This window comes from Macrosteles quadrilineatus, unplaced genomic scaffold (genome assembly GCF_028750875.1).
Source record: "Macrosteles quadrilineatus isolate MER2022 unplaced genomic scaffold, UCM_ALF_1.0 Scaffold_8__2_contigs__length_117827958, whole genome shotgun sequence".
Lineage (NCBI taxonomy): Eukaryota > Metazoa > Arthropoda > Insecta > Hemiptera > Cicadellidae > Macrosteles > Macrosteles quadrilineatus.
In genome coordinates, this window is record NW_026542601.1 from 96,921,561 (window position 1) to 96,946,817 (window position 25,257).

The 25,257-nt window shown below is 37.8% G+C and overlaps 1 protein-coding gene across 1 annotated transcript; it reads left to right on the forward strand.

Moving 5' to 3' along the window:
* Positions 1-1,056: 1,056 nt before the first annotated feature.
* Positions 1,057-25,257, forward strand: LOC129000588 (hydrocephalus-inducing protein homolog). The gene is made up of 24 exons (XM_054427549.1): positions 1,057-1,154; positions 1,267-1,476; positions 2,046-2,289; positions 3,170-3,288; positions 4,139-4,292; positions 4,971-5,205; positions 5,968-6,151; positions 12,308-12,460; positions 13,034-13,163; positions 13,273-13,438; positions 13,749-13,908; positions 14,529-14,724; positions 15,780-16,007; positions 16,598-16,767; positions 17,830-18,028; positions 18,885-19,133; positions 20,430-20,599; positions 21,244-21,373; positions 21,849-21,991; positions 22,955-23,102; positions 23,327-23,490; positions 24,179-24,329; positions 24,505-24,738; positions 24,982-25,257. The coding sequence occupies exons 1-24, from the start codon at positions 1,057-1,059 to the stop codon at positions 25,255-25,257; spliced, it is 4,311 nt and encodes a 1,436-aa protein (XP_054283524.1).

Genomic DNA, 25,257 nt, shown 5'->3' on the forward strand with positions numbered 1-25,257 from the left:
TGTGGTGGAGGGTCTACCACTGGTGAGGAGGTGAGTGTTGTAGCTAGGTTTAGTCCTGTCGTGGCTGGTACAGTGAAGGGTGAGGTGAGATTAATGGTGACCAACAACCCCTATGAGGACACGACTGTGGTGACTGAGGCAGTCGGCTACACTCAAGACATTGTGGTGGAGGGTCTTCCACTGGTGAGGAGGCAAGTGTTGTAGCCAGGTTTAGTCCTGCCGTGGCTGGTACAGTGAAGGGTGAGGTGAGATTAATGGTGACCAAACCCCTATGAGGACACGACTGTGGTGACTGAGGCAGTCGGCTACACTCAAGACATTGTGGTGGAGGGTCTACCACTGGTGAGGAGGCAAGTGTTGTAGCCAGGTTTAGTCCTGCCGTGGCTGGTACAGTGAAGGGTGAGGTGAGATTAATGGTGACCAACAACCCCTATGAGGACACGTTGTGGTGACTGAGGAAGTCGGCTACACTCAAGACATTGTGGTGGAGGGTCTACCACTGGTGAGGAGGTGAGTGTTGTAGCTAGGTTTAGTCCTGTCGTGGCTGGTACAGTGAAGGGTGAGGTGAGATTAATGGTAACCAACAACCCCTATGAGGACACGACTGTGGTGACTGAGGCAGTCGGCTACACTCAAGACATTGTGGTGGAGGGTCTACCACTGGTGAGGAGGTGAGTGTTGTAGCTAGGTTTAGTCCTGTCGTGGCTGGTACAGTGAAGGGTGAGGTGAGATTAATGGTAACCAACAACCCCTATGAGGACACGACTGTGGTGACTGAGGCAGTCGGCTACACTCAAGACATTGTGGTGGAGGGTCTACCACTGGTGAGGAGGTGAGTGTTGTAGCCAGGTTTAGTCCTGTCGTGGCTGGTACAGTGAAGGGTGAGGTGAGATTAATGGTGACCAACAACCCCTATGAGGACACGACTGTGGTGACTGAGGCAGTCGGCTACACTCAAGACATTGTGGTGGAGGGTCTTCCACTGGTGAGGAGGCAAGTGTTGTAGCCAGGTTTAGTCCTGTCGTGGCTGGTACAGTGAAGGGTGAGGTGAGACTAATGGTGACCAACAACCCCTATGAGGACACAACTGTGGTGACTGAGGCAGTCGGCTACACTCAAGACATTGTGGTGGAGGGTCTACCACTGGTGAGGAGGTGAGTGTTGTAGCCAGGTTTAGTCCTGTCGTGGCTGGTACAGTGAAGGGTGAGGTGAGATTAATGGTGACCAACAACCCCTATGAGGACACAACTGTGGTGACTGAGGCAGTCGGCTACACTCAAGACATTGTGGTGGAGGGTCTACCACTGGTGAGGAGGTGAGTGTTGTAGCCAGGTTTAGTCCTGTCGTGGCTGGTACAGTGAAGGGTGAGGTGAGATTAATGGTGACCAACAACCCCTATGAGGACACGACTGTGGTGACTGAGGCAGTCGGCTACACTCAAGACATTGTGGTGGAGGGTCTACCACTGGTGAGGAGGTGAGTGTTGTAGACAGGTTTAGTCCCTCTTCTCCACCTCATCTACCCTCTTACCTCTCTGACTCTTTCCTTTTATCACCGTCAACTCCATTTTTTTTATGAATATCCTCCCCTCATATTATTTTTACTGATCAAAAACTTCTTTTTACTATTGTTTTGTGTTGTTGTGCTCTTAAAAATCTCAAGAACAATGTTTGGCCTTTTCTCTTTCCTGTAAATACCATTATTCAACCTCATAAGTAGCTATTGGTCTATGATATGTCTTTTTTATGGCATTTTTGTCACAAATAGCATGCTTTTAGAACATGTAAAACATAAATGTGTTAAGTATTCACATAATATTTTCTGTTCATTAAGCAAGTAGGTGGTAGATTAAATCAGATAAGTAAAGTAAGTAATCATTAAGTAATGTGTCTTTAGATGTCTTCAGAAAATTGCCAATGTTTTTGTTGGATATGATTTAAGTTTAATTAAAAACTTCATATTCAGTTACATGTTTTTGAATCCTTATAATCATTCTACTGTGGCACAAGTCTTGATGCTACTATAAAATCAATTTATATTTTCAGATCCAGTGAAGCATCTCAGCAATCTGTCAAGTACGAGTTGACTCTTCCTCCTTGTGGTGTCGGGGACTTTGTCAAAAAAATGTTCTCACTGAACAACCAGACTCGAGACACTTGGTATCGGTTCCAGTGGGACGAAGCAGACATGTTTACCATTTCTCCTTCTGTGGGACATATTCCTCCAGAGTCAAGCAAAGAGATCCTGGTGACGTTCCAGAGTGATCATCCAAAGACTGTCATTGATAATGTAAGCTACAAACTTGTTTTGTAAGTTAGGTTTGGTTGAAAAGAACATATTGCCTAAGAATTAAGGAGATAAAGGATAGAATAAGCAGACTTACCCTAAAAATTTTAAACATCCCACTTTGCCTACAATTTTTAAGGCAAGTCTGATTGTCCTGTCTGTTGTCTCCTTAAAACTTATGTTTAAGATTGAATACATACACAACAGTTCCTTATTATTAATTGTTCTATCTTGAAGTGTATTTCGCAGAATCTTTTGACGTGTATGCTTATACGTAGATAAAGTATGTTTATTCTTAATAGTATCCGTCTGTTATCTTAATATTGGGAAATGTTTATCCCTTAAAGTCTTAATCTTTTGAGCCTGACTAATTATTTATTGATTAACTTATGTCTATTTTTATATTTTATCATGTTTTCCCTCGTCTTATGAATATAAAAATCCAAATCCGTGTATAAAGTGTTCAGGAAGAAAAATTAAAAGCAGCAAAATGCCTGATTTGAGGTACAACATACAAAGATCCAACCCTTTGATTCAAATTTCACTTGAGCTTGCCACCTTTTATTTTAGGGGTGCTCCAGCCGTCAAGCTTTGCCATCGAGATAATTGTAGATGTGAGATTTGATTAGTTTATTCTTCACAGTCAATATACAGCATTCCTCTGAGAGGTTTAAACAGGTGATTACCTAAAATATTTTTTCCGGGAAAATAAATATAATATTTGATACTAAAACTAATTTAATTTGTTTTACTAATAAATTGGAGATAAATCTGTGTTTTATGTAAATATTTCCAAATCCAGTCCCATGTAATTAATAGTTATTTTATACAAATATTTGAACATATTTTAGCTATTTCTCTAAGAGCAAACTTAATTTTACAGATGGAGATTGGATGTAGCTTGTCTCGCATTCAGTTGGCCACTGAGTCAGTGGTAGGTTGGGACAATCATCAGAAGACAATCAGGTGGTTGGAAGATTCTGATGAACTTGAGTCAAAAGGGTAAGTTTGATAAATTTTTATGCTAAACATGTCATTTCCCCTATTCCTTACTTAGGCTATCTTTTGTCGCCTACACAGTTAGTACTGGAATTAGAAGATACTTGCGGCCCTAGGCAAAATCATTCTGAGTGGCCTGGTCCCTTTGCTGGAACATCCCCAAAGTTATCTTCTGTTATCACGAGACATTTTCACTGTCAACCAAAATTTCGGCAAAATTGTTAACATCTCCCGGAATCACAGGGACATCATCATCATCACTTCCAAAAAAATTAAAATTCTATTTTTGTTCTAGAAAAATTGTTTTCGTACAAATGTTGCGGTCCTCTTTTGCTTTCGGCCCAAGGCCACAACCTAGTTGACCTAGTGGTAAACCCGGCACTGTTTGTATTGTACCCAACATTTAGAAAATTTGTTAGCTACCTTAAAAGTTATATACATTAGAGGTGTGTCAGCAGCTCATTTCTTATCCGAGCTGGACTTATCTTTACTATCCTTAAAGCTTGAGTGGTTGATTTTTTTTAACTTTGTGTTTTAATTCTATTAACATTTTAAAGTTTTTTTTAAGAACGGTCCAAACCTTTCGATGAAGTTTAGTGTGCAACTCCTGAAGAGTTCCACTGTCAGAGACAAAATTTGGTAGAAAAAGCCTGGAATAAACAGTGAAAGGCTCAGGAGGAAGCTAACAAGCTGGGTTGATTTTTTGTCACCATTTTAACCAATTCTATTGATTGATGATGGTTGTACATATGTGATTGTGAGAAACAATATGTGTTATAAAAGCATGTTACTATTTTTTACTTGACTACTTGAATGTGTAATACGGTTTTATGGTATTTTCTACCACCTGTAGCAGGAGAGTGGTGTGTTCCCGGGAAGAGCCAGAGTATTCAGAGTTGCCAGGCTCAGGTCTGTCTCTAGCTTTGACAGTGTCTGCCTGTGCTGACTATCCTCAGATAGCCTGCTCTGCCCAAGACATACACTTCCCACCTACGATTATCAATCAGGTTAGTGAACCAGACAGAACATATAAGGTTGTTCTGGCAAAGGGAATAGAATTTAATGGAATCGGAAAGTGGAAATTGATTTCTCATTTCCTCCAACATTTAGGCTGCAAAATCAAGATTTAGTTATTATGCGACAAACCATTGAGTATACACTAAAAGCCTATACACAGGACAATGCATGAACAAATTTCTGTTTGTCTGAGCAAAGAAGAATTTTTATTACTGTTTACTCTGGCTAGATTGCAACACTAGTCCTCAAATTGTAGAGTGTGACTCACGCTCTCTCGATTAAAAACATAACTTATTTAAAATATTTGTATACAAATATAATGTGTTGATAATCTTTTTTGATGACTCAAAGACTGAAATTGATTTAATACTTACAAAGAAGTGTTGACAAAATCTATTTTGAATCATGATTGCAGGGGGCGGCATTGCCTGTTACTCATTATTCCTTACCATTTCAATTAGTGCTTACCTTGTTTAGAGACTAATGCATAAGACCTTACATCTTTGGTGTCATTGACTTTTGATACTGAAGTAGACATTCCAACTACATGGACAAGCTGTTGCCAATCTTTTATTCAAACACAACATAGTTAACTACTTCAAGAGTGTGCTGCTCTATGAATTTGATTTTCTCTCTTTTAAACCTAAAAAACACGGTTTTCATTGTAGATTGGAGAACAGAAGTTGGTGGTACAAAATCCTGGCATGGTTCCGGCTCAGTTTACATGGATTACACGCAACCAAACACAAGGTGAAGTGGAGGAGTCAGCTAAGGCTTGTTATGGAGCTGTCACAATGAGCTCGGAGAGACCCACACTTCATCCGAGACGTGCGAGGAAAAATAAAGTGACTACAAGACCTGCCACTTGTCCACGAGTGAGGCCTGGGCCGATACCTGCCTCAGGTAAAACTTGAACGATCAAATAGGTTTAATTATTTTGACTGAAGGTATTTAAAACCATTATATTAGTAACAAATAGGTTTGTCAAAAAGTAATACAACTGCATGTGAGGAAGTTGTTTCGAAATAGAACTCTTGTAGTGATTTGTGTTAGAGAAGATACATTTTGTACATTATGCATCTATCTGAATTGGATGTGATGTTTAATATGGTTTTGAATATTGAATAAATGTTCACAGATACTGATGCACGAATCATGCTATTTTAATTAAGTTATGGAAAAAAATAAAGCAAGAGGAGGTTACTGACTGTTAATTGAGATTGCTGGTGCTTAAGACCAGCCAGTAGTTCAACCTGCCATGTATTAATTCCCTCTCCCCCCATGCTTAAAGCGCTTAAAGGAGTAACAATCATTAGACAGAGAGACCTAATACAACCATAGAGTTTTGTACCTCAAAAATAAGTTTCAATGTTATTGTAACATTTTCAACTACCCTTGTTAGTAAAGGACAACAGATGGTTATTTTAAAATACCCTGAGATATGTTAAATATTTGTTTTCCAACCTACTATAGTTACTGATATAATAATGTCTGTACTTAACTGTAGATTTGTAAAATATTTTCAGAACAACTTTTTTGTGTGTTTCTTCCAACTCTTGAACCGTAAGTACTGAACCAATGTTGTTTATGCAGGTGTAGATCTTATAATGTCTTCCTGACTACATCTACATTCATTTCTAACTGCACCAATGTTCAACTTTACAGTGGCCCTGATATCCAGAGATGATTTGTTTGTTGAAGAAACCTCATCTCAGTTTGAACCTAGAGCTGGTTGGCCAATCTCAGTTGAACCAACACAATGCAAGCTACAGCCGGGAGAACAATCCTCTTGTGTAGTCAGGTTCAAACCCCTGGAGCTGGCAAAGTACTCGTGTTATCTGCATCTCAGGTGAGACATAGGAGCATAATCATTAGTGGAATATAATAGTTTCAGTATATGAGATTTTTGCATTCATATAAAGAAATAAACTTTAATGATGATTATTAAAGAATGTAAAAATATCATGGTTCATTCAAATATAATTTTGGATGATTCAAATTTTTAACAATTATTTTTTTAATAATTTCTTGATTTCATTCAACCCATTGGGTCTGATGATGATTGTAGTGTCCAATCAAAATCAATCATCACTTGCCATCTCTTATATATACAAAGGCGATCCAGAAAGTAAAGAACGTTTCGTTATGACGCCGCCAGGCGCGCGCCGATCTCGTACATTTTGGTATGTGCGTACTCGGCAACTCAGTCGGCATCTAGCCGTGACAACGGGATCATTCTAGCGCTGCCCGTTTTTTCACAATTTCAACTTAAGATGAGCGCTGCAATAAAAATTCCCGCCAGTTAAGGGGTGCGGTCAGTGATCCGGTTTTTGTTTGGAAAACACTTAAAACCGAAACTTCTCCTCAATTTTCACGGACTTTGTGGTTTAAAATTGTCACGCAACAAAGCGAAAGACCCGTTATCGGGAATCGGCGGTTTTTGCGAACCTTTTCATCGACTTTAGCGACCAGTTCCACCAGTCATAATGCTCGGCGTCCGCCCTTCGCTTCGTCATGACTCATGAGCGTCAGATCGGCCATTTTTAATCTGAATGCAACATTTTCTCAGAACTTTCAATCATTACGTTTTTTTCCTTCAACTTCATACCCTTGGCGATAAATGTCTATCGATTTTAAGTTTAATGCCAACACAAACCGTATCACTGACCGCACCTCTTAACTGGCGGGATTTTTTATTGCAGCGCTCATCTTAAGTTGAAATTGTGAAAAAACGGGCAGCGCTAGAACACTCCCGATGGCACGGCTGGACGCCGACTGAGTTCAAGTCAAGTCAAAATTATTTATTCCATAAAATAAAAACAATATTACAATACATTGTAGTAAGTAAAAGGAATTATTCCCCCGAATAGACTATTGATCCGTGATCGGGGGAAGAGTTAACAATATCATCAGTCTATGGGTATTGTAAAATTGTTCGAGTCACTGCACTTTTTTATTTTAAACACATAAACTAAATAAATCTAAGCTCTAAACTAAATAACTGTATTTTAAATGCTAACAAAATTTTAATTCTAAAATGAGGTGAATTACTTTTTAACATTAAACACAACGTCGCACTACCCTGTACAAGATTCAGCCCATTGTATTTATTCCAACACAATGGGCTGAATCCCATACAGAAACAATATGGATTACAATGTTTTACAAGTAAAATATAAAAAAAAATATATATATAAATATAAAAAATGTGATCGATGACTGAATCATGACAATATCAGACGTTTGGAATATAGACCGACTGGATCAAAGCCTCTGCAGCAGTCCGCCCGATGTGCGCGAGCCACTCGCCGATCATCCGCTTATAAACAGCAACACTGCAACTCTCAGCCTCAATAATGTTTGTTGGAAGATTACGGTACAGGACGTGAGCAATATAAAATGAATTTTTGTTAGTGGTCGTAAGAATAGATTTTGGGCAACTGAAGCCAAAGTTTAAACGATTTCTTGTAGGGTACCTATGGTGAATCTCAGAAAATATTTGTTCTTTATTGGATTTAATGAATAATAATAATGTTCTTATGAAAAGCTGTCTGACGGTTAGTACTGGAAAGTCAAGGAAAAGCTGGTCTGTTGAGTAACGGAAAGGTTTTTTAAGAATTTTTTTAATCAATGATTTTTGTGAGATGAATAAGGGCTCTAACACAGCTGACGAGACGCCACCCCATGCCAGGACACCGTATTGTAACACCGACTGCACATAGGCGTAATACACCATCCTGCAGTGATCCACCGTCAGCACCTGGCCCAGCTGATCGAATGCATATACTAATTTTCTAAGCCTCTGCTTGACATACCACACGTGAGGAACCCAGCTTAATTTTTCGTCCATAATTATGCCCAGATATTTGTATTGTGACACACGTTCGATGACGTTACAATCACAGTCACGTGACGACGGATCACCACAGGAGTGCAAACGTAAATGACGCGGGCTCGGATCACTTTCCTTCTTTAAAAAAATTGGAAGACATTTAGTTTTTAATACGTTTAAAGTTAAAGAATTATGATCCAACCAATTTTTCAACTTAAGTAAGTCGGACGATGCCCGCTCATACACCTCATCCCACGTGCAGCCTGTAGTCACCATTGCCGTATCATCTGCAAACAAGAATAATTTGCTTCTTGTTTCTAGTTTTGATATATTATTTATATAAACCAGGAAGAGCAAAGGCCCAAGATTGCTTCCCTGGACCACACCGAATTCAATGTTTCTTTTATTACTTGTGACACCATCGATTGTAACAACTTGCACTCGGTCTTCTAAATAACTTCTAAACCAGTCAAGGGAGAGCTTGTCTAGTCCACAAAATTCCAATTTGTTGATAAGTTTATGTCTGTCAATAGAGTCAAAGGCTTTTGCTAAATCTAAAAAGGTCACCATTACACGTTGTTTTGAATTTAATTTATTTGATATAAATTTATTAATGTCGAACAATCCATGACTTGTGCTCTTACATGCTCTGAACCCAAATTGTGAATCACTGATAATGTTTTCGTTTTCAAGGTAAAAAGCTAATTGTTTCTTAACACATTTTTCAAGAATTTTAGATATTGCACCAAGCAACGAGATTGGTCTGAAGTTTGATGCAATGTTTTTTTGGCCAGATTTGTAAATTGGCGTGACTTTGGCAGTTTTAAAACATTTTGGAAATTTGCCGGACAGTATACTTCAAATTCAAATTCAAATTATCTTTATTTATATTATGTACAAAACGTACAATAAATAGTGTCAAGCTTATAATTACTATGTACAAATACTTAACCTAAAGAAAAAATACAGAAAATAAAACTATCTATAGCTGTATACATTCATAAAAAGTTCATCTATTGAGTAGATGGGTTTTTCTATCAAAAATTCTTTAAGTTTTTGTCTAAACTTTTTTTTATCCTTAATATCTTTTATTTCATTTGGTATTAACTTTAAAAACTGTACACCGGCATATGAGGGCTTATTTTTATACATTTCTAAGTTGGGTTTCGGTAGAACTATATTATTTTTGTTTCTAGTGTTGTATTGATGGGTTTCACAATGCGTTTTAAATTTTTCCTGGTTATTTTTTACATGTACGATACATTCCAGTACGTACAAACTAAACACAGTTAATAGTTTCAAATTGACAAAATGTTGCTTTACAGACTCGTTATAATCTAGATTTAACATTATTCTTATTGCCTTTTTCTGTAAAACAAGTATCTTATCTAAATTTTTCTGGGAAGTGCCTCCATACACTACTATTGCATAAGATATATGTGATTGGATATGGGAATGAAAAACTATTTTTAATGTTGCTAGGTCACTTAAATAAAACATTCTTTTCAAGGCATAGATTCCAGAATTTACCTTACGCACAATGCTTCCTACATGATGATCCCACCTAAGACATTCATCAATATGGATACCTAAAAATTTTGTACAATCAATTTGATTTATTGTGTTGTTGTCAATAAAAATATGAGGGCTACACTTATTTTTGTTCTGCTTAGTGCTGAAAGAAATAAAATTAGTTTTTTGTGAATTTAGCATTAATTGATTGTTTACAAAAAATTCTTGGATTTGTGATAATTCTATATGAGCTGCTACTTCCAAATCAATCTGACATTTAGCAGATACAATAAGATTAGAATCGTCAGCATACTGTACGAGTTTAGAATTATATATTACATTGTTACATAGATAGTTTGGCATATTCTTAACATAACAAATAACAAACAAATAATACTTAAGTTTATTACGTGCAAGATAGGCTGAACTAATATTTCAATGTTTGATTTTACAAGTTTCGTTGGGATGCCATCCCACCCAGGAGCCGATTTCCCCTTAATTGTCTTCACAACTTCGAGAAGTTCAGCCCGGGTGACCGGCCTCAGGGAAAATACTTTGTCCGTGGCATGTGCGGCATCGTCGATTTCTGGGGGCCCATCGCACTTTATCGCGCTTGCTAATTGTGACCCCACAGAGGCAAAATAATTATTTAAATCATTGCATACAATTTTTATCTGGTCAGTGGTGGCAGTGCCATCGTGCGCACAGAATGCTTCTATTGGGAATTTTTCCTTCCTACTTGGACGTCCTGCGACCTCATTTACGATGTGCCAGAATTTTCTGGAGTCTCCGTCTGCATCTTCGATTTTATTTTTGTAAAAAATGTATTTGGCTTGCTTAATTAATGACTTGAGGATATTCCTATATCTTAAAAATCGTGTACGCAACTGAACGTTGAAAGGACGGTTTTGAACTTGTTTGCTTAGTTTATCTCGGAAGCGTATTGATTTTAGGAGTCCAACTGTTATCCAAGGTTTTATTTTGGAAACTTTAGCAGGTTTATTTTCAATAACTGTATTTGAATTTAAGATTGACTGAAGTTTATTATTTAACATTTCTGATGCGTCGTCAACACTTTCTGATTTCAAAATTGAGTCCCAATTACAAGAGATTAAATCGTTGCTAACGCTATGCCACTCAACTATTTTCGATATACGGTTTTTAGTGGACATTTTACAGGACGTTTTTTTACATATTTCTAATGAGATGCTAAAATGATCTGTAATTTCTGTTTGTAAAACTGCGGAGTTAGCCGTGATGGAAGGCGGCAACCGTATGAAGAAATGATCAATACACGTATGACTAACAGGACGTGTTATTTTGTCAATGCAAGCTACAAAACCTAAGTCATATAATATATCTAGATATCGCTCTTCTTGTGAATTAAGAATAGGTTGAATGATATCACAGTTAAAATCGCCTACTAAATACTGATGTCTGATTTATTTCCGTAATTTTCTAAATATTCTTTCAAATTGTCATTAAATATTTGTAACGATGAATTGGGGCTACGATAAACACAAAGCAGGTTACACATTGTACCGGCCCAGTTGAAGGTCAAGGACAGGGTCGTAGCCACGCCACCGAGCAATAGCTGGCTGCAAGACACTGATAACGAATTATCAATGTAGATAACTAGTCCGTCGCTTTGATTTAGGTTGTTGTAACTTCTAAAAGTCTTATAGCCGTCTATGGTCATAAGATCGCTGTCATGATTCAGCCATGCCTCAGTTAACACGATACAATTGAATTTGCACTTAATACCTTGTAAAACTACCAACAATTCATCGAAGTTTTTCTTGTAACTTCTAATATTTTGGTGTAGGATCTTAAAGCTAGAAAGTGAATTTAAACTGTTTTCATTCAAATTATCAAAGTTGAAAAGTTCAGAGCTAGGAATTTCAGTACAATGTACTACTGGTATAATTTCGTCATCAACAACCATTTTACAAACTGTCTGTATACAAATACAAGATAAAAATATGAGATAGGAAAATACAAATACAAATTTAAATTTAAAACAGTTGCCGAGTGCGTACGCAACAAAATGTACGAGATCGGCGCGCGCCTAGCGGCGTCATAACGAAACGTTCTTTACTTTCTGGACAACCCACGTATTTACCTTCTTTGACTCTTGTGAGTTAACAGTATAAGTTTAAATATGTGTTTTAAGGGTTACAGGACATATTTTTATTTACTTTCCGTAATTCTTTTTTTCAAATGGGGCAACTGTATTGCAATTGCACCAAAAGAAATTGACATCAAAACACTGCACAGTGTTACACTTACACTTGGTACTATGCACCACATAATTCATGGTCCTCCCCTTCTCCTACCATACTTCCTCACTACTATCAATGACGCCATTTTTTTCCATTGGCTGGTTGCCTCTTAGCCCTGCTCTCTTCCTGTTTGCACTCTTGTTTTGTACAGCACTGTCCATCAGTTGATTAGATTATTCACAATAAACCTCTACAAACTGTGCGAGAGCTGTTGTAATGTTTTGTGTGACTAGTCCTCTTTAGTGTAAACTCGGTCGAGTTGTAGCAATAAAGCATGGTCCTCCACATCGGTGGACAATAACCGGCTTAGCATACAGACCCAACCCTTTGGTTTGCGATAGCTTGTCTACAACTGTAGCGTCATATTTGTGAGTTCCAGGCTGGACAATGCAGAGTTGGTGGAGGTGAAAGTAGATGGCTCCAGCATGCTGCCATGTTGTCACCTGGTAGTGCCTGACTGTCTCCCCACCAGTGACCCTAACCAGCTGCAGATCAAGTTTAGAGCTTTGGGCATCAAGAAGCCGGTCACTAAGTGAGTCCGATAAATGTAGCTCTTAGTAAGAGATTGACCACCTCTTTTGAGTGTTGCTGTCTTAAGGAACTAATTTTGAATTAAATTTATTCTAAACCCATAATTTGCTGATCTAAAAGGGTTTCAAGGGCCTGTGCATGGATTATATCAAGAAAATCAAGGTGTAAACCTGTTCAGTACAAGAATACAAGAATTAAATAAAACTAGAAATTGCTCAATTAAAATTTTATAATGACTTAATAATAAAATTAAACTGTCATAACCGAACCAAACCAACCAAACTTGCTGATAATGAAAAAAATCTGAGACAAAAAGTTAATGCAATCAGCGAGATTCGAACCCGGGACCTTTTGCACGCCAGCCCGGCATGCTAACCACTAGACCACCGAAGCCGTTGTCCACAATCCGTATTGTTACGGTAATAGCGTTCCCTCAGCTAATAAGAAGCCCACAGCTGTCATCGTAGCCTCTTCTGTACCTCCCCTGAGTAAATACCACCAACTCACAGACTCATTTATTTAGTTTAGGTTGAATTTTAATTAAAAGAGAACTATTCAATTAGTTTTCTTACAGATGTATCAAAGTGGTCAACACCACTTATGAAGACTACACATTTTATTGGAGGGAAACAGATCAAGTTCAACTGTCAGCGTTTGGATGTTCAAGGCCTGTCAGTCAAGTTTCTCCAGGAAAACATGTTGAGGTAAGCAAAATATTAGTTATATAAAATAACTCAAACTTTTAATGTATGATTGTATTGATAAATTGTTCGAACAACGTTACAAAAGTGCTTAGGTTTACTATGTTTGTAGGTAATGTTCAGTTTCACACCAAGCCACACTGGCAGCTACAAGTCCATCTGGAGGCTGAGTGTTCCTGAAAGACAGATACAGCAGGATATCCTACTGTTGGGAGAAGCTGTTCTACCTTATGTCACACTATCTCCTACTTTTATTCAGCTGCGGCCTACGCTCATTGGTTAGTGTATTAGATTAGATTCCTTAGATTAGATTAGATTGGTTGAAACAGCTTATCGTGAGTACTGTATATTGTCTAGTCTTGCAAGATATATATATATATATATATTATTAGAATATTCAGTGGTCTAATTTTGTTAGTTACATGCTGATACATTGTAAAAAATAGTGAAATAAAATGTTTACACAACCCTAACATCTAACTAGAAAATAAAAATTTATGAAGGGAGCTGTTATTCTTTAATGTAAATATTGAAACTGACTGCCTGTCTGTAAGCTATCCTAAATGTATTTTTGGAGTTATTTTTCAGGGGTTCGCAGTGAGGGAAAGGTGGTGCTGGTAAACCATGAAGAAACTGAGCTGAAGTTTGCAGTTGATGCCAACAGTCTGCACTTTAGTACCTGGGGACAAACTCTACAAATCCATCCAATGAAGGGTGTGCTCCCAAATCAATCTCAGGTGGAACTTAGGTCAGCACTGTAAAAGTAGACTTTGAGATAAGTGCTATTAGTAGATGGTAATAGAGTGACTAGAAGAATCAGAGCTTCTTTTATCTCTCTGGCTTTTTAGACACTAAACAATTGCACTGCTCATACCACAGGGTCTAGGTATAAGGGATAGTGATGTGTTGGTACCTGAAGGCAACCGTACCTCTGAAGGCAACCAAAAACTATTGTGACAATACTATTGTGACATAACTATTGCCACAATACCGGCAAAATCCTTGATCATTCCCTGTGATCACGACAACATCATCTTCAGCTGCAGTAAAATATCGCTTAGTCCTACGTATTTCACTGACATAATAATGAACAAAACACCCAGCAGAGCATTTATTTCTTATGAGTTCTTGCCAGTTTTGATTTGGGAGGTTATTTTTTTAAACCTCTTTATACATCTCTTTGTGACCAGGTACTCAACATGGGAAATCTTTGTTCTGTTTTTAACTTTTGGAAAACAAGATAGAGGGTAGTCAGAATTTAAGAGCTGCTGTGGTATGGCAAGAGGTGGGAGGGAAGTATGATCCCATATCATTTGACCCATAAACACATGCCTATCAAAGGGTCCTAATGTGCCTTGTATGTGACAGGGTGTGGCTATGTCCCACACATCCAGGTGAGGGTCACTTGACAATGCAGTTGGCAGTAGAGAGACTAGAAGATTCTCTCACGTTGGACGTGGCAGCACAATGCTTCTCTGTTCAGCCTCAGCTGGTTTATGTAGATTGTAACAGAATACAGCGGGACATCTTTGCTCATGAAGACAACAACATTGATTTGGGTGTGGTAAGTCAAGTTTTACAAAGTTGTTTCACAACTTTAACTTTAACTTTTCTTTAACTTTTTTATCAGCGCAAAATGTTTAAAATTCAAATTGAACACTTCATTCATTTTTTAGTCCGACTGTAGTCAAATTTTTATTAGGTTCCATTTCAAGCATAGCAATTTTTTATCGTTGTTAGGTAAAACAGGAACAAATATGTATTTAACCTGGCTGTGTCAATATCAATAACAGAGTGTTACAATTAGGCTCAATACAAGGATACGTAAAATATTATAAAAGTGTTGCCTGAGAATCAAATCAGTTCTAGCCCTGACCAAGCATGGTGGTTTAAGTATGGCAACAATGCCATGTTCTATACTTTCTCACTTCTATTCAAGCCGACTCCCAACCCAATAAAAAGAATTCTCGCCATGGTATTTGTTAATGATAAAAAGATAAATGACAATCCCTCAAAAAATTAATCTCATTCTTTGATTAGGTTTCTGAGGGAAGTCAGTCAAGCCCTATTTTAATCTGTTGCCAGTTGGCGCATGTAAACAAAGTATTATAGAAGGCATAAGTGGCTTTTAGTGAAATTCTAGAAGGCTATGTGTGTATGACATTCGCACAACAAAGCTGGCCGCAGGTGTTTTCATCGACACAGTTATTTAAGCTGTGGAAGGTTTGATTTGCGAATTTGCGTTGTTTACTGTCGTGTTGTCTATGGTGGTCTTAGAGACAACCTAGAAGAATTGCTCACAGTCAGTCATACCACAATACAAAATTTCACTAACTCTACTTACTGCCTGAAAAAAAAACTGACAAACAGCTGTATTTGTTGCCTACCCTCCTACATTGTGCAAATGTTTATGACCACCTCTGAGATTCCTTTTTGTCAATTTATGTCTGTCAACTGGCAAAGAACTTACAAAATGTGATACTTGATTCTTTTATCATGTTTACAACACAAGCACAAGGTTCGAAGAGAAGTTTAAACCTAAAGATATGCTTTTGTAGTGTTATCTAAACAACCTATCACCGACTAATCTAATTTTTTACACTATATTGATAATTACAGACAGAAGTTCGCATCCCGGTCAACATGATATTTCACTTGATCAACATTGGCAAACCTGCTTTTCACTACAGCTGTGACTGCAGTCCTGAGGTGGCTAGTAACAATCAGCTGTCTATCAGTGTTGTCAACCAAACTGGTCTGGTCAGCTCACAGTCTAAACAGCTGATTAATGTTGTTTTCACCCCACTCGCAAGGACTGTCTTCTCTAGAGTAAAACTGGAATTTGTGGTTAGTTTTTTTAGCACAATTAAATGTGTGTTTATTTAGTGATAGAGATGGCTGTTTCATAAGCAAGAAATAATTCATGATTTTTTTATTGGAATAAAAGCTGTCTTTTATTAAATTTCACTCGTAGAGAAGGAGTAATAATTTAAGTTACACGGTTCAGTCTACCTTTTTGGGGATTATGTCTTCCAACTCAATTCACTTCAGTCAACTGTTTAGCTGCTCAATTCTCTTATCCATGTAATTTTTGATGTTTTTATACGGGAATGAGCCAACTATGTCTTGTTACTATTTAACCTCAGAACCTTTTGTTAAAGAGCGTCAATAATTGATAGTCCTATGACAAATGGCATCTGAGGCAGAGTCAATCTAGCTTGTAATTAAAACAGCTTCCTCCAGATTTGTAGGCAACCATTATAACTACTTGGCTACCCAGGCAGTTAAAAATTATTGTTGTTGTGTATTCCAATCCCAAACCAGTCAGCAACCTGTTTGAAAAGTAAATCATGGGTCTTGAATTTGTTTTATTATATTTTCATATTTTATAATATGCAACAACATGAAAATTTACCTTACATGAATTTATTTTCCAGATTAGTAAAGGTCCAAAATTCACAATATATCTGAGTGGTACTGCAGCCCAACCTCAATTCAAGTTTTCAAAAACAAAACATGACTTTGGTGCTTGTTTTGTTTTGCCACCTGGTACGGAAGCATACAAAACAGACTTAGTGTTTACAAATACTGATGAAAAACCTCTTTTGTAAGTGGAAGAATTTTATCAAATATTTTAATTTAGAAATTAGTTTTTACACAGTTTTTGCCACTGCATGTTTTACTTGTGCCTACTTTAGTGCAGGGCCGTCCGAAGGGGGGGGGGGCAACCGGGGCAAGCTAGCCGTGGCTATTTGTATTGATATAGTATTAACCCCACAGGGGTAGAGGGGGTGCCACGACCACATTTGCTCCGGGCGCCGCCAACCCTAGGGACGGCCCTGCTTTAGTGCAGTTCAAATGAGGAGTTAAAGCAGTCGCTGATAACAAATGCTTACTTGTTATTTTTCATACTTCTTAGTACATAGCAATGACAGGTGTCTAATACCTTTGACAATTGGAACTAGTATACATCCCCATGAAATAAAAATGTATTTAAGAGGTGAAGTTAGGACTTGCATGTCCTCTCTACCACTTAACCTCTAAACATAAATCAAACTATTCAAACTAAACATGATGAAATTGAATTTACTAATCCTAAAAGTCCATTCACACAAGCCGCCAACAACCCGTCAAACCAGCGCCAGAGACTTACTCATGCCTGCTGCTCAATATAATGGATTTAACAGTAGTACAGCTCATGTTGAAGTTGTTGTTAGTTTCAGTATGAAAATGAACCTTGTTGAATTGATCCACTGACAGAGTATAGTTGCTGATTTATGTTGCATACAACAAACACTTTAACCCAGCCATGCGGAAAGGACCACTAATCAATCATGTAATCTTTAATGTCACATAGAGTACGGTATTGGAAACTAAGATGACTCTGTGACGCTTACCAAGAGCACAGAAAGCCACCAGCGTTGGCGGCGCTGCCTACGATTGACAGGCAAAGCTCTCTCAAAACACTTAATGCTTTTTACCATGCGGTTGGCATTCTGGGTTATAGTAGTATGTTTTCTGTGCCAAGAGACTAATGGACTCTGTAATTGGCTAAAATATAGCATTTACTACTTTTGGCTATTTCTATCCCTTCTGCCCTTTTAAACATAATTGGTAATTTGTTACTAAGGAACATTTTCTATTTAAATTCACTTAATTTATGTCACAGGATTGAGGCAGAGTTTGACCCAAAGCCCCACTTAAAGATTGGACTTTGCCAGACTGTTGTGGACCCGAGGTCCGAGGTTCGTATTCCTGTCACGTTCCTTCCCCAGGACTGCCAACTGTATGAGGAGACTTTGAGCTTCTTGGTTGATGGCAGCTACCACCACCAGGTCAACATCAGTGGCAGGGGAGTGGACCTCAACGTAAGTGGCTGTTGGAACTTGGCATTGAACTGTCAGTAGATATCTTGTTATTGTAGCAAACCACCTCAAGATCAAACTGATTGCACTTAATTCTTAGCTAATTTAATAATACAAAGTCCAACTAGCAGAAACAGTCAGAATGAAAAAAATCTTATTTATTATGTAGAGTTAAAGACATAAAAATTAGCCTACATGTCAAAAAAACAAATTAAAGAATTACACATTTTACTCTTTGAGCTACATCTAAACTCATTACTACGGACATAAACTTCCTCTTACAACTAACTATCTATATGCAAATGTAAAACAACAAACATTGTTTAAAGCAGTGTCATTTGGAGCACAATTGCTCAAGCTTACCCCCCAGGAATCAGGCATTTTGCCGCTTTTTGCCTATCTTCTGTGTGTGATAGTGGTCTGCGGGTCGCCCATGTTATCGGGTCGAGTCGGGCCAACATTAAAATTTAGGGCAAACCTGCAATCTTAGAAAGCTTAGGGGACCTAATAAACAATCAAAGGGACCTAAAAAAGCGTTCTGGTTTTGTAGTGACTGCGGAAGATGTTTTCAATTTTGCCACTTTAATACTTTCCATAGCAAACCAATTCGGGCCTGACACCCAAAGGCCAAGATTTTTTCACAACCCGACCTGACCCAAAAGTAAAGAAGTCTCCTGAAGAAGTAAAAAAGGACCTCTAGTATGTGTACACCAAAATTTGTTTTAAAGCAACTTTTATTTTCACGTTCATAAGTTAAGGAAATTCATATTAACAGTGGACATAACAAAACCACTAATTGATCCACGAAGTTAATAGCGCAGTCATATTGGGGCAGGTAACTCTAGTGTGCTGATTGCAGGTGATGCTAGTGAAGCCAGAGGATAAGCTGATACAGCTAGAGGGTGTACTGGTAGGTAAAGTCAAGCATAGGACTGTAGAGATTGTGAACAACAGTGAGGCTAGTGTCACAGCTTCCTTTGCTCTAGAGCCACCATTGTCTTCACTCTGCCTCAGCCCTAGTGAGCCTGTCGCCCTGAGGTGTCACCAGACTGCAGCACTGAGACTCACCTTCACACCCGACAATGTGGTCAAGGGGTTGCAGCAGGAGGTGAGATCACTATTTCTTCAACTGTGGCAATAATTACGTAGATAATTTATTATCTCAGTCTAGAATTGACAGAATATCACAGCTTTTACCTCATGTTGAGATGGTATAGTTTTAGATAGATTTTATTTTAATTATGGTGGTTTTCAATATTTCTTACACAAGTGATGTGTCAAAACCGAATCTCAAATCTCAAACTCAAAAGTAACAACACAAAAGTTTCAGGTTTGATGTTTGGTTGGTGAATGTCAAGATTTAAAATATCAGGTGTTAGAGTCAGACTATTCTTTCAGCTTTGAATCCGTGATAAATATTTTATTATTACTACGAGCTGTTGGCCTGTCCTACGTACGGGATTGAGAAGTCAACAAAAACTGAAATTATATTAATATTTCCATTTCTAATCCAAGCAAAGTTCAAGCAGTTAACCATTTCCTGAAAACAAAAAGCTGCCAAGATGAACTAAAACATGTACACATTTTCCTATTCTTTCCTCAAAAAGTCGAACAGAAAAATAATTTGCATAATTTTTCCTTTGAATACTCGGGGGCAGAGCCTCGATTTGTATACATCAGTCGTTATAGAATCTTGAATCTTACTTATTTTCTATATTCAATGCCAACATCACAAAATAATAAACTAACCTGTTAGTTTGAAAGACAACTTTTATATTCAACCAGCTGTTAGTTAAAACAAATTATGTTGCACTAAAACAAACTTAAAATTTTAAAGATTGCTCTAAAAAATAAATTAGAACATCTATCATTAAACCATGAATATTTAAATAGTCTGTCATCCTCTTACCCATAAAATGGACGTACAATGAGCATAGCATTACACATAGTATAAATACGTCAACCCTAAGCATGTATATTATCCAAATGCTGAATTTGTGACACAAAAGCTGAATGTTTACAGCTGTTATGTTAAGCAAATTATTTTACGCCAAAAGCTAGTTTAGAATCTTAGCGTCGGCTGCTAGACTTTTTAAAAATTAAAACTTAATTTTTAAAAAAACTGGGACCCTAAACTAAAATTATGGCTTCGACATTCCCTAGTTCACAAAATTATCTTTCTTTCAACACAAAAATCATGAAAATCCGTCAAGTGGTTGATTCAGAATCGTGAAATAAAAAAACACTGTTTCGTTTTAATATTATAGATTTTTATTTATAGCCTTCGTCAGGTAAGTAAAACAGTTACGCATTTAGGTTTTGACATTGAAGATCCGGTATCGAGACTTGACATTTCCAACCATCACAAATTTCTTCTATACAAACCATTTATTTATGTTTTCAGCTAGTTTTGAACTTCAGAGGTGTCAGGAAGGTGATGTCTCTAGTACAAGCCAGTTCTGTGGGGGTCAGTGTTAAGATTGACAGAGACTACTTACCCTTCGGCAGTGTTGTCATCGGAAACTCTCCGACCAGTAAACTGTTGCTCTCCAACAACGGTGACTTGGCTGTCAAGTATGTAATGGCTTAGATTCAGTTCTTAGAATTCAGTTAGATTCTTTGTTACTCTACAAATTGAATATTTGTAGTTTTAATAGCAGTAACTGTAGCTATGTTTTGAATGTTAATGCAAGCAAAACTGTAAGCTATATTGTTTTAGGTGGGGATTTGTGCTTTGTCTGTAAAGAGTCTATAGTTAGTATAATTTCAAACCTAAACATGCATATGATGTTCTAGTCGGAAAGAGCTATCTTAATTAGTGCTTATGTATTTACGGTGTTCAACAAATTACTGATTACAATTTAATATTATTGAATTCATATATAGATGATCCTTCAGAGCTAGTTTTCACTAGTAGTTTATTGAGTCTTTTAAGAGTAAGTAGGTATATAGTAAGTAGGTATACTCTAAATCACTACTTTTCACTGTAAGGACCACATAGTAAAATTGGTCCCCATGAGTGAAAAGTAAGATGCGAGGTTCCTTTCACAACACAAATCAAATACCACTTTTGTACAGATTGTGACCAGTCTCCTTCATCCCATCATTGAATTACTGAGTGTAGGAAACTATTAAGTGTTGGATAGTCAAGAATCAACTGTAGGCCTATTCATATTCAATTAAAACTATTTGTGTTGGGTTGTTGATGTGTTTTGTAGGTTTTCTTGGCAAGTTAGTGACTCAGTGTTCTCAATATCTCCAAGTGAAGGGTTCCTTGCGGCAGGCACTGATGTTGTTCTTACTGTCAAGTTTTCACCGCAAAAGATTCAACTGATTGAACATGCCAAGGTAATGTATGAGGGGCTGGACTCAGGGTCTAGCGGAGTGTCCAGCCTCAAAACCGGGAAAACTGGGAATCGTCTATAAATTTTAATGTCGGGAAAGAATCCGTGAACTTTAAGTAAATTTTGTAAAGAATCGGGAAATTAAAACTTTTGAATAATAGTCCGAAATCACCGATTTGTCTTGTTTTGGGTAATTTAAGATCACGTGAGATTTATTAACAGCTCGACTATCAAGGACAGCGATTTCCAGTTTCAAACCACTACAAAATTTATATGGGTTGAAGTGGCAACCTTCTGTTTATTGGGCAGCACTGATATTGGTAATCAGCTATTCTTATATTTCTCATAGATATATGCTAAGGTGGTAGCAAAAATATTAATTACAACACTGGAAAAAGGAAAGTAATTTATAAATATGATATAAATGTTTCGATTAAAAGACTAAAAGTATCATTTATATTAGCATTGTGTTTCCCCAGGCGGTTTGCACCCTGACCAGTGGCCAACAGCTGATCATCACTCTGTCTGGTGGTTGTGTAGAACTTCCTCCTCCCTCCATGACCATCCCTCTGTCCTGTCCTGTGCGAACAACAACGGCAACGCACATTCCTGTGTTCAACAAGTAATACAACAGAAACCTTAGTCAGTAAGATTTTATCCCTTACTGGGTGACAAAGGTTCTGAGAAATTTAAGCATTTCACACCTGTTTGAACTCAATAAGTGATGACAATTTTGATTTGACGGTATGTGAATATTGAAAGGATAGTTTTTTTTTTCTTGTGAGCTGCACTCTCCATGTATTTACAATGTTTGCTACAATCATAGGAGACTTCTTCAAGTTTTTGTGGCAAATAAAATCCACATAATTGCTAAAACTTAGTGCTAGTGTTCCTCGAGTTCCACCTCTGATCTAAATTTGCTTAATTTTACTCATCCCTACTGTATGTATGTCCACAAAAAACGTATTTTAACAAATTTCAGATGTGTTCACAAGTGGAAGCGGAAATAAGATATTAAGGGTGCGCTCTACCTCAGCTCGGAAATCTTAGCTCGGGCTTCAGAAGCTATGTTGTGCCATTGAACAGCGCCTTGAGAAGCCCTTGCAGACGTTCAGGGCAACTTTCTTTGTAAACTACCCATACATTCTAGTAAAAAACAATGAATGGGGTTTTACAGAACAAAGAAAAATCTATGCGACCCTGGTTTTAGAATTTTAAAGTAACGATTCTATAATGAGTGAAAGCAGTCTAAAATTGTGGATTTTCGTCCACATTCAAAGAAGATTTTCAGGTTTTTTGGTACGATATTAAACATATTGAAACCACAACAATCTAGATAATTAAATCCTCTTAAAAATTCCACCCTAACTTTGATTCTACGTTAAGTGTAGCCTTCGGAAACACAGTTGCCCCAGACCCTTGCGTTTAAACAAAACGGCTGAGGTAGAGCGCACCCTTCACAGGCATAATCAAATCAATAAGAAATTCCTATAGCAGAAAGGGATAATCTTTTTTTTATAATTTGAGAGTGTGATTTGTAATATATTTGTTAGATATGTTTCAATTTTCTTTGCTTGACTTGCAGATTCGGCCAAGAGGTCAAGTTGACAGCCAACATCAGTGGTGAATGTTTCTCAGGTGACTGTGCTGTGATGATCCCTCCCTACGGCACGCATATGTTTGAGATCACCTACTCTCCTTTGACCATGACCTCCCGAGCTCAACCTCACAAGGTCCACTAAGTATTTTGTATTGTATAAAACATCAATTTAGCAGACCTATATCTATTGTTAGTATTTTTCAAATTTTTCATCAATTATGCAATTGGGGTGTTTCAAGGCTATGCTAATATTTTTGTTCATCGTTAATTGTTCAGTGTAGTCTAAATAACAACATTTGTAAAACATTTTAGAGAAGTTTGACTCGATACAATATAGTTGTATATTTTTGTAAACAGGGCACTGCCATATTCTACTGTGTTGACGGGACCTGTTTAGTCTACAGCCTGGAGGGGACAGCCACAGAACCTGTAAGATCAGACAGATTGGTGACTCAGTTGGAAACACACACAGAACACACATTGCTGGTGCCTGTACACAACTGGTTACAGACCCCTCAGAAGTGAGTGTACTTAGTATGTAAATCACATAACAAGTGATTTGCTGTGTCAATACTGGACTAACTTTTTTGTATCCACTCCACGCCATATCATTTTGTTTGAAAGAATTAAAAAATTCTTTTAAGGGAAAGCGGACCAATCCCCTTAAAATTGTGTGCATATGCCAGAGATCAAACATTTCCCTCTAGCACTGATGTCTGAGACGCTAACCCATCTAACACTCCCGGTCAAGCATCTACCACATAAGCAACAGGAATATGCAGGGAATACATGGAGCGAGGCAAGGGAAATGTTGGTACAGTGCAGGGGTAGATAGAATGATTATGAAAAGAGCACAGAGCCAGAATTTAATCTTATGGATTTATTAGCCGTCCATAATCGGTAGCTTTGAAGACTACTTTACCAATACACTAATTCAATGCTAGTCTGTTTTCATGTAAACAATTTTGTCTATTTTATTGTTGAATTCACACATCCATTACACTACTCACCGACTTTCTCAATAATCGTAATTGCACCATCAAAGAGAATGTTGCTATAAATAACATTGCACGTTCAGCTGCAATTTTGAATGTTGAATTAAATTTCTAACACATATAAAAAACATGAACTTTAAAAAGAGCTTCCCTCTTCCATCTTTGCTTGTTTAAGGAGCAGTAGTACTTATAAGATCCACATTTCATGTTTCAGGTTCCGTGTAAGCCACGAACTCTTGTCATCCACACTGAGCCGTCCAACCTTCCAGCTGATTTATAACGAGCTGTTCATGGTGTCAGGCTCTCACACGAGGGATATGACACTCAAGTTTGTATGCCACTTCCCTGGCTCAGTTGTTTTTAAGGTAGGTTCAACCGGTTAACACTGATAGGTATAGTTGAATTTATGTAGACATTCTAAAGGAGAACAATCTCATGAAACTGATTTACTGGGTCTAAGAAAGCACATTATATTTATTTGTTTATTTAGACAGTCTTAAGTTTTTATGTAATAAACTTTGTCAACTTCCTTGACCACAGGTGATGTTGACTAACGAGTTATCGGGTGACTACCAGTGGTATGAAGTCGTGTTTGACATCACCCCCTGTCCTCCTCTGACACACATCTGTCTAGACACCCATGTGAGACAGGAGACGCTACATGAGGTGATGTTCTACAACCCCCTGGACCATCCTGTGACTGTCAGCTGTGAGGTTGATGTGCCGGGACTGTCAGTCATCAACACTCCGCTGGAAGTTCAGTCGCTGCAACAGGTGAACAATTCTGGAATCTATCTTATTTAGAACTAAACGAAACTATCTTATCTTTTGTCAACCTGGTCTTTGAGAGTTTACCGTGTTTTTGATACTGTACAATACTTTGTTTCCATTCCATTAATCCATCAACTAAATTGTAGCAACCAATATAGAATGTTGGCTAGTATTATCACTGTTTCAACCAGGTTGTGAAATCTTGAAGACCAAGATTCGATAGTATACTTTTATTGTGTGTTACAGGGGAAGATGAAGCTGAGATATTTCCCTCTGTGGCCATGTGATCACTCAACATTCCCTCTAGAGCTGAGCTGTAGTGAGCTGGGGAGTTACCCTGACACATTGACAGTCTCTGCCACTCCTGCTGAGCCTGCAGCTCCTGTATGTGTCAGGTGTAGTCTGGGCCTGTCGGTCACCACTCAGCTAACACTCAACAACCCTACTGACACACAGGCCACCTTCCAGTGCAAGGTGAGGAAACCTCAGGTGTATGGTAGAGTTGGTACAGTTATCAGATAG

What these genes read in the sequence shown, in the direction of transcription:
- LOC129000588 (XM_054427549.1), top strand. Translation starts at nt 1,057, where the DNA reads ATGGTGACCAACAACCCCTATGAGGACACAACTGTGGTGACTGAGGCA. An exon ending in TCGTGTTATCTGCATCTCAG is followed by an intron (nt 6,152 to 12,307) that starts GTGAGACATAGG and finishes TGTGAGTTCCAG; the next exon opens with GCTGGACAATGCAGAGTTGG. An exon ending in GAGTAAAACTGGAATTTGTG is followed by an intron (nt 16,008 to 16,597) that starts GTTAGTTTTTTT and finishes TTTATTTTCCAG; the next exon opens with ATTAGTAAAGGTCCAAAATT.